Raw genomic sequence first — 11,633 nt, 5'->3', positions numbered from 1 at the left:
CCAGAAAGATTACTCTTACCGAAGGATATTTCTAATTTTTTTCACCACTTAATGCTGCTATGTAGCGAAAAAGAAAAAAATTCAGATCCTGAACTGCAAATTCAAGTCCTGAGGCATGGGTTTAGCAACGGAACACTGTGATTTGGTATTTTTAAAGTTTCAGTTCTCATAGATATTGCCAAATTGTTTTCCAAAGTGGTCCTAACACGCGCACAACTCCCAAAAGGTACGCAGGAGGTTTTTAACGCACTGGACATGCGAACATTTAAAAGATGCGTAGACTGGAGGCTGCGATCACTTGCCTAGCTCGGCCTTGGTGCTCACGCAAGCGTTTCTGCAAACAATGTCTCCCACCCCCAGCTCCGCAAGGTCGCCCGCGCCGTCAGACGCACGCCCGGGGCGGCGCAGGCTCTGACGAGAGCTGACGTCAGCACGCCCGGACGTTGATTTCCGGTTTGGGGTCCTTGAAGGCCCCCTTTGGAGGAGCTGTCTAATAAAGATCCTAGCGTCGCTTAGTCTGGGTCGGTGGCTTCCTTACGGCCGCAAAGGAAGATGCCCTGACAGGATTCCCTTGTTCTCAGGGACGGCCTCTTTCCCCGGAGAGCGTCGCTTTCAGGTGCCGCTCCTTTCTGGCAGCTCCGCGGGCAGCCCCGCGGGCCCTCGTGATGCGCGCGCAGTCGCCCCGCCTCCTTCCTTTCGGCCGGAACCGCCAGCGCCCAGGTAGCACGCGCGTCGCTCTCCTCGCTTCTGTCGCTTTGCGGTGGCGAATTCTCGGCTCGTGACGGTCGAGGCCTTGTCCGGGGGGGCTTGGGAGGTTGATTAGAGCTTACTGGACGGGCAGTGGAGTTTTAGTCCGTTCTAAGTGGAACTGTAGCCGCCCGCGACCTAGTCTGAGATGCCGCGGCCCTGTGGGGGAGGGAGGGTCAGTAGGATGTAGGTGGGCCGGTAGACCGGGAAGGGCCCCACGGCGGTGAAGTAAAGGCACCGGGCCTAAGGCCGGCCCTACCTAGTGGATGCCAAAAGCAAGCTCTGGTTAAGACCTCCGGGGGCCGGAGCGATAGCACGGCGGGTAGGGCGTTTTTGCGTCGCACGCGGCCGACCCGGGTTCAATCCTCGGCATCCCATATGGTCGAGCACCGCCAGGAGTAATTCCTGAGTGCAGAGTCAGGAGTAACCGCTGTGCATCGCCGGGTCTGACCCAAAAAGCAAAAAGTAAAGACTTACTAAGCAGCGAACCCTGGGGAGGCCGAGCTCCCTACAGACAGGGCGTGAAGGAAAACCCTCGGGAACCTTCGACCCCCTCCCTTGGTCTGATGAACCTTTGCGGTACACCCCAGAGATGACTCTAGAACGTTCCAGACTAAGGCAACCCAAGAAGATAGCCGTATAAAAGCCATTCAAGGTTCTCCGCCTTTGGAGAAGCCCATGTTCTGTCCCCCCCCCCATTTTTTTTAAAGCCTCTAAAATGTTTTATGTCACTCTTCTGCTCCTGGGATTATATTCTGCTTGGCAAGACGACGGCCCAGTAACCCGGTTTAAGGCTTAGGCCTGTTGCCGGCAAAGAGCAATTCCTCATCCCAGCCTTACTTAATCCGTGGCTCCCCGAGAAATCGGATGGCGAGGATCAGCTCTCCTGTTGAGAAAATAAGGGACCGTCAGGTGTGGCTTGGCAGCCGCTTCATGGAACTGGCGGGCACTGGCCCTTGCCACAGAGAGGCTCTTTGTAGATTTGATTACAATTTGGAAGAAGTTCTAGTCTTCCTAGCTGCCCCCATGGGCTTCATCTCCTGCATCCTGGCAGGGGATGGTTTCTAGTGTCACTGGTGCGCTGGCGTTTTCGTGGCATTGCAGCAGATTTGAAACCAGTTCGTCACCAGTGCAGGGATTTGGGGTGGATGAAGCCGAATTTGGGGAGTATTTATTGAGCAAGTCTTCTGGGGGATAAGCCCCGAGTTGTGGTTGTCCCCCTCAGGGCTTCGTGCTTGGGGTGATGAGCTCGCTTGTGATTTAAAGATCTGGAGACAATCTTTGGTGTTGGGTTCAGTGTGTCTGTTTGTGATCGGCTACTAGGGTTGCACACATAGACTCTTATGCCCACGTCTTAATGCGTCCAAATCCACATATTTGGTTTACCTTTGAAACCGCACACCTGCCACCCCCCCCCCCACCACCACCACCTTTATAGCCACTTGGTTTCAATGACAGTGGTGGCATGAGATGTTATGGTCAAGATTGTTCGGTTTTGTGGCTAGCTTTGGCAGCTCTTATCCGGGCTCACTTCACTGGTTAAACCTTTGTCAGAGGCTCATGGTGTAAGGAAGAACAACCCTGGTTGCAGTTGAAGGCATCCACTAGCAATCTTGGGATGTAGGCTGGGCTAAGTTTTGACTTTGCCTTAAAAATGTAGCAGATTATTTCTCATTTGGAGAATTGCTTCTGGTGGATGAGTGGGCTTTTGGAATCAGAAAAGTTTAAAAGTATAAAAACAATGTTTAGCACTTAGTACATGCTTGTTGGCCTTTGTAAAATGTTTAGCACTTAATAGATTATTGCTGACCTTTTAAAGAGTGCCTTGTAGCACTGTCATCACTTTGTTCATCGACTTGGTCCAGTGGGCACCAGTAACATCTCCTTTGAGACTTGTTACTGGTTTTGGCATATCAAACAGCCACAGGTAGCTTGCCAGGCTCTGCTGTGTTGGGCGGGATACTCACACCGTCCTGTGTGAGAGTAGCTTGCGGGCTCTCCGAGAGGGACGAAAGAATCAGACCCAGGTCAGCCGCGTGCAAGGCAAATGCCCTACTTACGGTACTATTGCTCCAGTCCAAAGAGTGTTAGTTAAGAAATGGTATTTGGTTGAGTGAAACTATTGTGTTATATGGAAGGAGCCTTGGTGTGGTCCTTTTTCTGCCAAAAGAGTTCTGCTAGTTGAGAAAATAATTCGTTCAGACATTCATATTAAGCCCTACTTGCCCTGTCTGTATTTTACTTTGCAATAGTAATTGTAGCATGATTGACCAGCATCTATTAAAAGAATTATTTTCGCCTTTGAGAAAAAAAGTTGTTGTTCTCAATGCCTATTAGTGAATTTAGATAAGGATCAGTTACCATTTGCCGTTAATCAACACTGCTAGGTTGCCACTGCTGTGTAGACATGGCCTCAGTTGCCTCATCTGAGAATTGACGTGTAAGTGGATCAGAACCTGTACCCAAATTGGGCCAATGATGTATCACTTGTTTTTACCCCTTCTACCTAACATGTTTCCTGGTAAAAAATGTTAGTGATCAGATATAAGTGAATTGGACTTTTAAACTGTTATTAGATGCTGTGTGAGATGTGCTGCTACCAAAAATTAGATCCTTAGAAGAGTTTAATCCACTGTATTGAAGGTTCTGTCATACTGTCAAATTGTCTTCTAGTTAACTTTGCTTTGGTGCCCTTCTTAGTTATAGGGTAGAGTGTTCTTAGATCTGATTTTGCTAGTGAAGTGCAAGCGTTCAAAGTTAAAATTTTTGGTAGAGGTACATATACCAAATTTGCCTTTATAATATTTTTCTTTTTTTTTCCCAGTAAATCGCCAAAATGACCAACACAAAGGGAAAGCGGAGGGGGACTCGCTATATGTTCTCTAGACCTTTCAGAAAACATGGTAAGTACAGTAGTGTTTTTGGGGAAAGTAAGCATTGCATTTGTATTTTTCCATATAATTTGTTTTGATTTGTGTAGCCTATGTTGTTAAGATATATTCAGATTTTTTTAATACATAAGTTTGGTTATGTGTTTTTATTAGTGTTGATATTTATGGTCTTGGTATACATTAACTAGCATCTCCCTAACTTTTATTAAAAAGCATTGCTTATATAGTTGCATGCATTGGAAAAGCAAGATTGTAAAATACAACGCTGAGTTTGTATCTGCTGACACTACTGTATGTGTGGTACAGTGGGTACACGGCTTGCCTTACAAGTGGCCAGCCTGTGTTCAATTCTTGGCACCGTATATGGTCCCAAGCCTGCCAGGAGTGATTCCTGGGCACCACCACAACTCCAGGGTACCCCAAAAGCTATTTTACTAACTAAAAGTTGGTAAGATTACATACTTAAATTTGAATACTGACTGTACTGATGATTCCAACTCTTCCCCCAGGAGTTGTTCCTTTGGCCACATACATGCGTATATACAAGAAAGGTGATATTGTAGACATAAAGGTAAGTTACAAATTGGAAATAACTCGGTCAGTACTTAGTGTGTGTTCTTTTGGCTCCTTTCAGCCTTTTAAATGGGAATAAAACTTAATAAGCTTTGAGTGTAGACAGTTAATATACTTTAGAAGCCAGAATTATTTGTGCTTAACTTTTTCTCATTATCTAGTTATTGCTAACATCTAGTAGCATTTGTTGAGGTGAAATTGAATACCTTTGTGTAAAAAATTACTGGTGGGGATGGCTATTAAAAATAGTTATAGCTGTGTTCTTTCGTGACTAATTTTTAAATGCATTATGGCACTCTAGAGTTTAATGATGATTATCTTTTTGATTGCTTTTGAAGCAATATGAAAAACACATTTCACCGGCTCTGAAAGCTCTTGAGTTGCCATTAAAAAAAAAAGTTCCTTGGATAGCCTTGATATGAAAGAGAAATAGATGGCATTACGTTTGCCTCCTTTGTTCACAGGGAATGGGCACAGTCCAAAAAGGAATGCCCCACAAGTGTTATCATGGCAAAACTGGAAGAGTCTACAATGTTACCCAGCATGCTGTTGGCATTGTCGTTAACAAACAAGTCAAGTAAGTAATGTGGTTTTTGGAGGGGCTAATTGGTATTCCCTTATGCACCCTTCTCACTGCCAGTTGGACTTAATCTTAGTTGGTCATTCAAATAGGGCAAAGTAAGGTCCTTTTAAAACTCAAGCAAATTGGAGTTTGTCTTTTATACTGTCAGAGGAAACAGCATGAAAGATAAGACTGGAGGAAAGTCATGGGATTGATTAAGGTGATTTATTGCCAGCACAAAAGGTTTAGTAATTTAATATAGCAGCCTGGTTTGTTATTTTCACAGTCTGTTATCACAAGAAAAAGCTTAAAAGTGGAACTGTGCCCAAACACTGATTCTCGAAGTAAGATTAATCATGATTGCAAATTTGTCTCATCTTGTTTATTCTGTTTTATGGATAAACAATTTATGATTAATCTTGAAACTGCCTAAAACTGTCTTGAATTTTGCTGCTCTAAGACAGGAGCCAATCCGCAGGTACAGAAAGGTCGCAGAATGCTGTGCTAAACGAGCACGGTTAATCTAGTTAAATTGCCCTGTTCCCTAGCACTATATTTTTTTTTAACTGGAGGTTTATACCTGCAACTATTTGCTCATCCATTAATCTCTTCTGGGTTATGTATTTGGTGAGGCATTTTTAAGATTTAATCTTCTTCCCAGGGGCAAGATTCTTGCCAAGAGAATTAATGTCCGCATTGAGCATATTAAGCACTCTAAGAGTCGAGACAGCTTCCTGAAACGGGTGAAGGAAAATGATCAAAAAAAGAAGGAAGCCAAAGAGAAAGGGACTTGGGTTCAACTGAAGCGCCAGGTGAGTACTTTGCATTGCTCTTGGGAACTTTGAGTCTGTTGCTCAGATGTAATTTTCTTTTCTATGAAATTAGTTATATCTGCCATTTCATTGGTTCTTATGGTTTAGTTGGTGTTTTACATAAGTACTTGTGGTTTAGTTGGTGTTTTACATAATTGGTCACCTTGTTTTGTCTTCTTAGCCTGCTCCACCCAGAGAAGCCCACTTTGTAAGAACCAATGGAAAGGAACCTGAGCTGCTGGAGCCCATCCCCTATGAATTCATGGCATGAGAAGTGTTTAAAAATAAAGAGACTCCTGGATATAAAAAATGGTTCTCTTCAGTACAAGTGTCATGTCTTTCCCACCCCCCCCCCCAAATTATTTAAAGCAAACTTGAGTTGTGTCCTAATTAATTGGGTGTACTGTCTTTACTATTTAAATTTAATCGTGCTGAAAAATGTGAAAAGGTTTATCGAGCAACAAAATATGTTCAGCTGGTAGTCATCTAAAGCTGCACTGGGGAAAAGAATTTAGGTAAAATGTTCTATAACTTCTGCAGTTATGCTCAGGAAGAATGGTTGCTCCCAATTGTGTCTCAAATAACTGTTTTAGGATCAGAAACTTTGAAATCTATTACTTAACTCCTTTGTGAGTTACTTTGACTTCTAGAGGAATCTGGCTTAGAAAGTAACAAGAGGAGCAGGCAATCTGGCAATGATGCTCAAGGGTTACTAAAGTGACTCCTGGTGGTGATGGGGGGAGTGGGTCTGTAGGTACAGTCATGCAAGACAAAGCACCTTAACCTATATTCCTTGTGACTTTAGTAGACCAAGTATCAGATAATATTAATGGTACTATAGTAACATGAGGCACTTTACATGGCCTAGATGTTTGGAATTTGGAATCTAGTACTCCTGTTCATTTCACTTGAAGTGCAAGGCAAAGTTAACTTGCCAGAGTTATAGTTAATCTATAATAGTGGCTTTCAGTCTTTGTACTGAAGGGCTGGCAGTTCAGCTGGCCTAACCCCACTTAATATCAAAGGAGCATTTTTAAGTTGTGTAATTGGGTTACGGTTTGGTTGTTGCTTCTAGTGTGTATTTACAGATATGACAAGCACTTTGTGCACATAACCAAAGGGGAAGTGATCCTATCTTTAGCTGCCTTTAATAATTCAGTAATAATAGTAATAAATATATTTGAAGTGGGAACTTTGCCCTACTAGGACTGGGGAAATCAGAAGAGAAATTCCTTCTGGACTTGGTCGATGAAACAGTCCATGCTTTCATGACTGACTGCTTCTCTAAACTGTTTTTAATGTAAAAATTTCTTCCACCAGACCTAAAGTTAAAGACATTAAATTTCTAATTCCTAGTTCCTGACTGAATGTTCTATGTGCTATCCTAATGGGGAAAACAAATGTCTTGGTTTTGGACGACGTAGCTGTGAGTATTGGGCTTGTTAGGGTCCCCCACACGAGTGAGTTGGAAGTTACATGATTTCACTATAATATAAATCTCCCATTCTGTTGATTCCTTAAAGTGAAGATACCTGCATTTATTTGGATATTGAGTCAAATGATTTTGGGGTTCCATAGTGCACTTAAGTGCTTTGTAACTTGTGGAGTAGGGAAATGCAAGTGTTAGATATATAGCTCAGTTCCCATTGGTGAATATAGCTTTGAGGAAAAAGTATTCTAACATTGGGACAAGAGGATGGCCATTCATGGCAACTAGACCAGAAGATTCATCTGTTGGCATTGTGCAGTAATTTTCGTTTTTTTTTTTTTTATTCTCATTTTTTCTTTATTCTCCCGTTTTTTTTGGTTTTTTTTATAGTTTATTTTTAATTAGTGAGTCAACGTGAGGGTACAGTTACAGATTTATACATTTTTGTGCTCATGTTTCTCCCTTACAAAGCTTGATAACCCATCCCTTCACCAGTGCCCATTCTCCACCACCAGTAAACCCAACATCCCACCCCCCCTCCCCAGTCCCGTCTCCCCCCACCCCACACTGCCACTATGGCAGGGTATTCCCTTTTGTTCTCTCTCTCTGATTAGGTGTTGTGGTTTGCAATAAAGGTGTTGAGTGGCCATTGTGTTCAGTCTCTAGTCTATATTTGGCCCGCATCATCTTTCCCCCACATGACCAACAACCACATTTTACTTGCTGTTCCCTTCTCTGAGTTGCCCAGAATGAGAGAACAGCCTCCAAGCCATGGTGACAACCTCCTGGTACTTATTTCTACTATTCTTGGGTGTTCGTCTTATAGTCTATTCTATATTCCACAGATGAGTGCAATCTTTCTATGTCTGTCTCTCTCTTTCTAACTCATTTCACTTAGCATGATACTTTCCATGTTGATCCACTTATATGCAAACGTCATGACCTCATTTTTTCTAACAGCTGCATAGTATTCCATTGTATAGATGTACCAGAGTTTCTTCAACCAGTCATCTGTTCTAGAGCACTCGGGTTTTTTCCAGATTCTGTGCAGTAATTTTCTGAAATAGCAATACATCCATGAAGCTTTCAATTTTCATTAGTGTGATTTTTTTTTTCCCATATTGGGTTAAAATTTTTTTAAGGATTTCATCTGAAGTCTTTATTGTGGTTTGGTTTGGGTTGAGCACTGACACCTGTCAATGCTCCAGGCTTACTCCTGGCTCTGCTCTAGGATCATTCCTGGCAGGACTTTGGTACCTTATGGGATGTTGCAGATTGAACCCCAGTGAGCTGTGTGTGAGGCCAGTGCTCTACCTTCGGTACTGTCCATCGAGCTCTAGACTGATGTCTTACAGCCTATACCTCTTCTGACATCAGGTGCCTCATTAGCCCCAGTAAGAGTCAATTCTAAATTTGCTATGCCTGAAATCCATTCAACTACACTTGATTCAAAGATTTGGCTCTTGCTATGTCCTCATGGTTCGTTCCCTTAGTCTCCTAGAATTTTACCAAGACTTCCCCTTAATCTTATAGAAATAGGCTGATTCATTCTTAGTAATATACATAATTTTGTTACTGTTATTGATAGAGAATAATGTTAATTAAATATTGATAGAGGATATTTAAATTACCTACTCTGTTGAGGGGAGGTGACAAGTACTTTGAAAAGTCATGATTAAGGAGGAACAGGAAATCCTATATAAAAAAGCTAGAGAAATCAGACTATAACAAAAAGGCCACTGGTGTTGACAGGCTCCTATATCTTCCTTTATTTCTCAAACTTGTGGGTCCATCTTTGACCCAATCTCTTGCTTCCTTAACTTCATCCCAAGAACATGAAAACTAGTTTATTAAGCAAGTAGCTTTTCCTGTGCTTCATCCCTTTCATAGCTTAATTTTCTTCTCCCACTGCAAATCTGGTTTCCGCTTCCACCACTGAGATGGAATTATTTAAAGGTCATGCAAAAATTGCTAATCAAAAGACCCATTTATATCATTAATATTTGGCTAGGCCAACAATATTTTTTTCTCTTGCAGAAGCTTCAGCCATCATGCACACTTATCATTCCATCCTTCTCACGCTCTTACTCTAGTTTATTAAAGTTAGACCTTGTTTGTTTTCAGGACTGCACCCCATGGTCCTTGGAGCTCAGATCCAGCCCTCCCTCAGGCAGAGCATATGCTCCAGTACCCACATCTGTTGATAAGCCACTGGACTCAAAGTATACCCTAGTGGAAGGATCTGGGAATATATTTTTAAAAATCTGTTTAAAAAATACCCACACCAGAATCAGATATTCTGCTGGTTGGACTCAAGACATTCAGTTTGTATTGGTGTTTGGGTTTGAATACATGTGCTCTGCCGAGGGATCACACCTGCCATTTCTCTGGGGGTCATGTGCCAGGAATCAAACCCAGATCAAAGTGCGAGACAAGTGCCAAACCCCTGTACTCTGCAGCTGTTTCAGTGGTGGTCAGGGACTTTGTGCTGGGTTTGAACCTAGCATTCCCAAATGCATAGCATATGCTCCAGCCCTTTCAGCCATCCCGCCTGCCAGGGACTTTTTACTCCCAACAGGCTCCTAGTGATGGAGGTGCATGCGCCAAGATTGAACTCTTCTGGGTCTTCAGCAATCTAATACACTCAAGACTCAAGTTTCAGAGCTAACTCCCTGAGACTACAGATTCCACTGGGTGTTCCTGTAAATATTCAACAGATTAGCTGGTAAGGAGATTATGAGTTTAATTAAATTGGATCCCTGTGCTTTGAGTAATGTGTTTTACTAACAGGATCATGTGTCTGTTGTGAAAGGCAGGTCATTTTAAATCAGTTCACCACATTGTGAATTTGTAAATTAGTTTCTTCCTCTACAGCTCCCTTGATGAGAACTGAAGAAAATATTTTTCTACCTTGTTCCTAATAAGAGCTATGTCTGCAAATGAGACTGTTTCCTTCCCTGAACTTTAATTGCAGTTCTCTAAACTAACCAGGTACCTTAAAGCCTTCTGTTTTTGTTCAGTGTAATTCAAGGATTATATAGTTATTTGAAGTTTTCTGTTGGAAGGGTGGGGTGCTGGGGGGGGAAGGGAAGAGTTTTCTGTCCCTCCGAATATTACTCTTAAGATTAGCATTTTTTGTATATCAGGGTGGTGAAAAAGAAAAGAAGTTATAGTATATACAGTTACGTATTAGTGGTAAAAAATTGCTTAAATATAAAGAATACAGGTTGGCCTTTATTTTCAGCATGAGACAAAACAGTTGAATTTATTTGGAAATTGTGTGTTAATGGTGACTTCATCCCTGTACAACACAAAGATGAAAAAGGTGGTGAGAGAGCTAGTACTGTGTGGGTAAGGCACATGCTTTGTATGCAGTCGAATTAGGTTCAATCCCAAACACTACATAAGGTACCCTGTGTCCTGCCACTAGTGATCCCTGTGTAGAACCAGGGTTAAGCCCTTTATACAGCGGTGTGACCCAAAGGAGGGGTAACTGGTACTTTATTTTACTTTGTTGCAGGGATGGGTGGGGGATACCCAATGGTGTTCAGGGCTTACTCCTGACTCTGTGCTCAGGGATCACTTCTGGTGGTGCTCAAGGGATCATACGGGATGCCAATGATCAAAGTTGGGCCGCTTGCAAGGCAAAAACCCTATGCACTCTCGGTCTGGCCACCAAAAGTTGGTATTTTAATGCCAAAAAGTTTGCAGGATTTATTAGACAAATTTGTTGTGAGTAATAACAGGAACCATTTGCAGCCTTGTAGCTGAACTGAAGGTGTGGCCCAAGTATATAATAATGCAGTCCAAGGTTCTGCATTATTCTTTCTAAATGCTATATAATTGCTGAGCTAATGTGAGGATGTGATTGGATTTTCTTGCTCTTGAGAAGAGATTCAGATTAATTGTACATGGAAAATAATTAAATAATTCAAAGATTTTTTTTCTAAATATTGTTGGGGGAGCACATCTGGTGATGTTCAGAACTAACTAACCTGTGCTCAGGGATCACTTCACGGCTCAGACCATATGCAATGCTGAGGATAGAACCCAGGTTAATTGTATGTATTATCTGTATGTAGTACTATCTCTTTAGCCCCAGTCTAAGATGTCTTGAGAGTGTCTTTTATTCTTTGTACACTCCTAGCATGAAACTTTGTTGTACATAGCTAAGAGCTACCCTGTTTCATGAACGATGGCTTCCCAATGCCTACTAAAAGTTCCTTACTATGGCACATCTTACAATCTAGTGTAGTTCCTCAAACTTCTGGGTCATTCACGTTAGTCCTAATGTTTGAGTACTTGGAGCTCCCCCAAACCTGCCATATACTGTCTTCCATCACAGCTGGATTCATTCTGTTCCATTAACATCTGCCTCTACCTGCGTTTCCACCAATAAGATATTACTAGGTCATTTCTCCTTGAAGTTTTTCTGATTACACACACACCCCAGATTTAATTCTCCCAGTTGTACCCAACTGACACCTGCTTTGTCATTTCATTTACCCGACTATAATGATCACCAGAGTATTCTTTAGCCTGCTGACTACATGAATGCCAACACTTTAAATCAGAAGGATTGGGGTGCCCACTACTCAATAATTCTATGGTTGAATAAG

At 42.3% G+C, this 11,633-nt stretch overlaps 1 protein-coding gene and 2 non-coding genes across 5 annotated transcripts; all 3 read left to right on the top strand.

The window, feature by feature from the left end:
• The first annotated feature begins 516 nt into the window (after positions 1-516).
• RPL21 (ribosomal protein L21) lies at positions 517-5,907 on the top strand. 3 transcript variants are annotated; one of them, XM_055123697.1, is made up of 6 exons: positions 517-720; positions 3,572-3,650; positions 4,148-4,184; positions 4,744-4,788; positions 5,435-5,585; positions 5,767-5,907. In XM_055123697.1, the coding sequence occupies exons 2-6, from the start codon at positions 3,584-3,586 to the stop codon at positions 5,854-5,856; spliced, it is 390 nt and encodes a 129-aa protein (XP_054979672.1). In that variant the 5' UTR covers positions 517-720; positions 3,572-3,583; the 3' UTR covers positions 5,857-5,907. The 3 variants fall into 3 exon arrangements, with proteins under 3 accessions (XP_054979672.1, XP_054979671.1, XP_004604617.1); XM_055123696.1 differs by having other exon boundaries at positions 521-720; positions 4,148-4,209; positions 4,676-4,788; XM_004604560.2 differs by lacking the exon at positions 517-720 and adding an exon at positions 3,170-3,187 and having other exon boundaries at positions 4,148-4,209; positions 4,676-4,788.
• LOC129400909 (small nucleolar RNA SNORD102) lies at positions 4,513-4,585 on the top strand. Its single transcript, XR_008627962.1, has one exon. It is a non-coding gene; the product is annotated as a small nucleolar RNA SNORD102 (small nucleolar RNA).
• LOC129400977 (small nucleolar RNA SNORA27) lies at positions 4,832-4,953 on the top strand. The gene has a single exon (XR_008628019.1). It is a non-coding gene; the product is annotated as a small nucleolar RNA SNORA27 (small nucleolar RNA).
• Positions 5,908-11,633: the final 5,726 nt, after the last annotated feature.

The sequence above is a fragment of the Sorex araneus genome, chromosome 1, assembly GCF_027595985.1.
Source record: "Sorex araneus isolate mSorAra2 chromosome 1, mSorAra2.pri, whole genome shotgun sequence".
Classification (NCBI taxonomy): Eukaryota; Metazoa; Chordata; class Mammalia; order Eulipotyphla; family Soricidae; genus Sorex; species Sorex araneus.
This window is presented reverse-complemented; position numbering and strand designations above follow the sequence as displayed.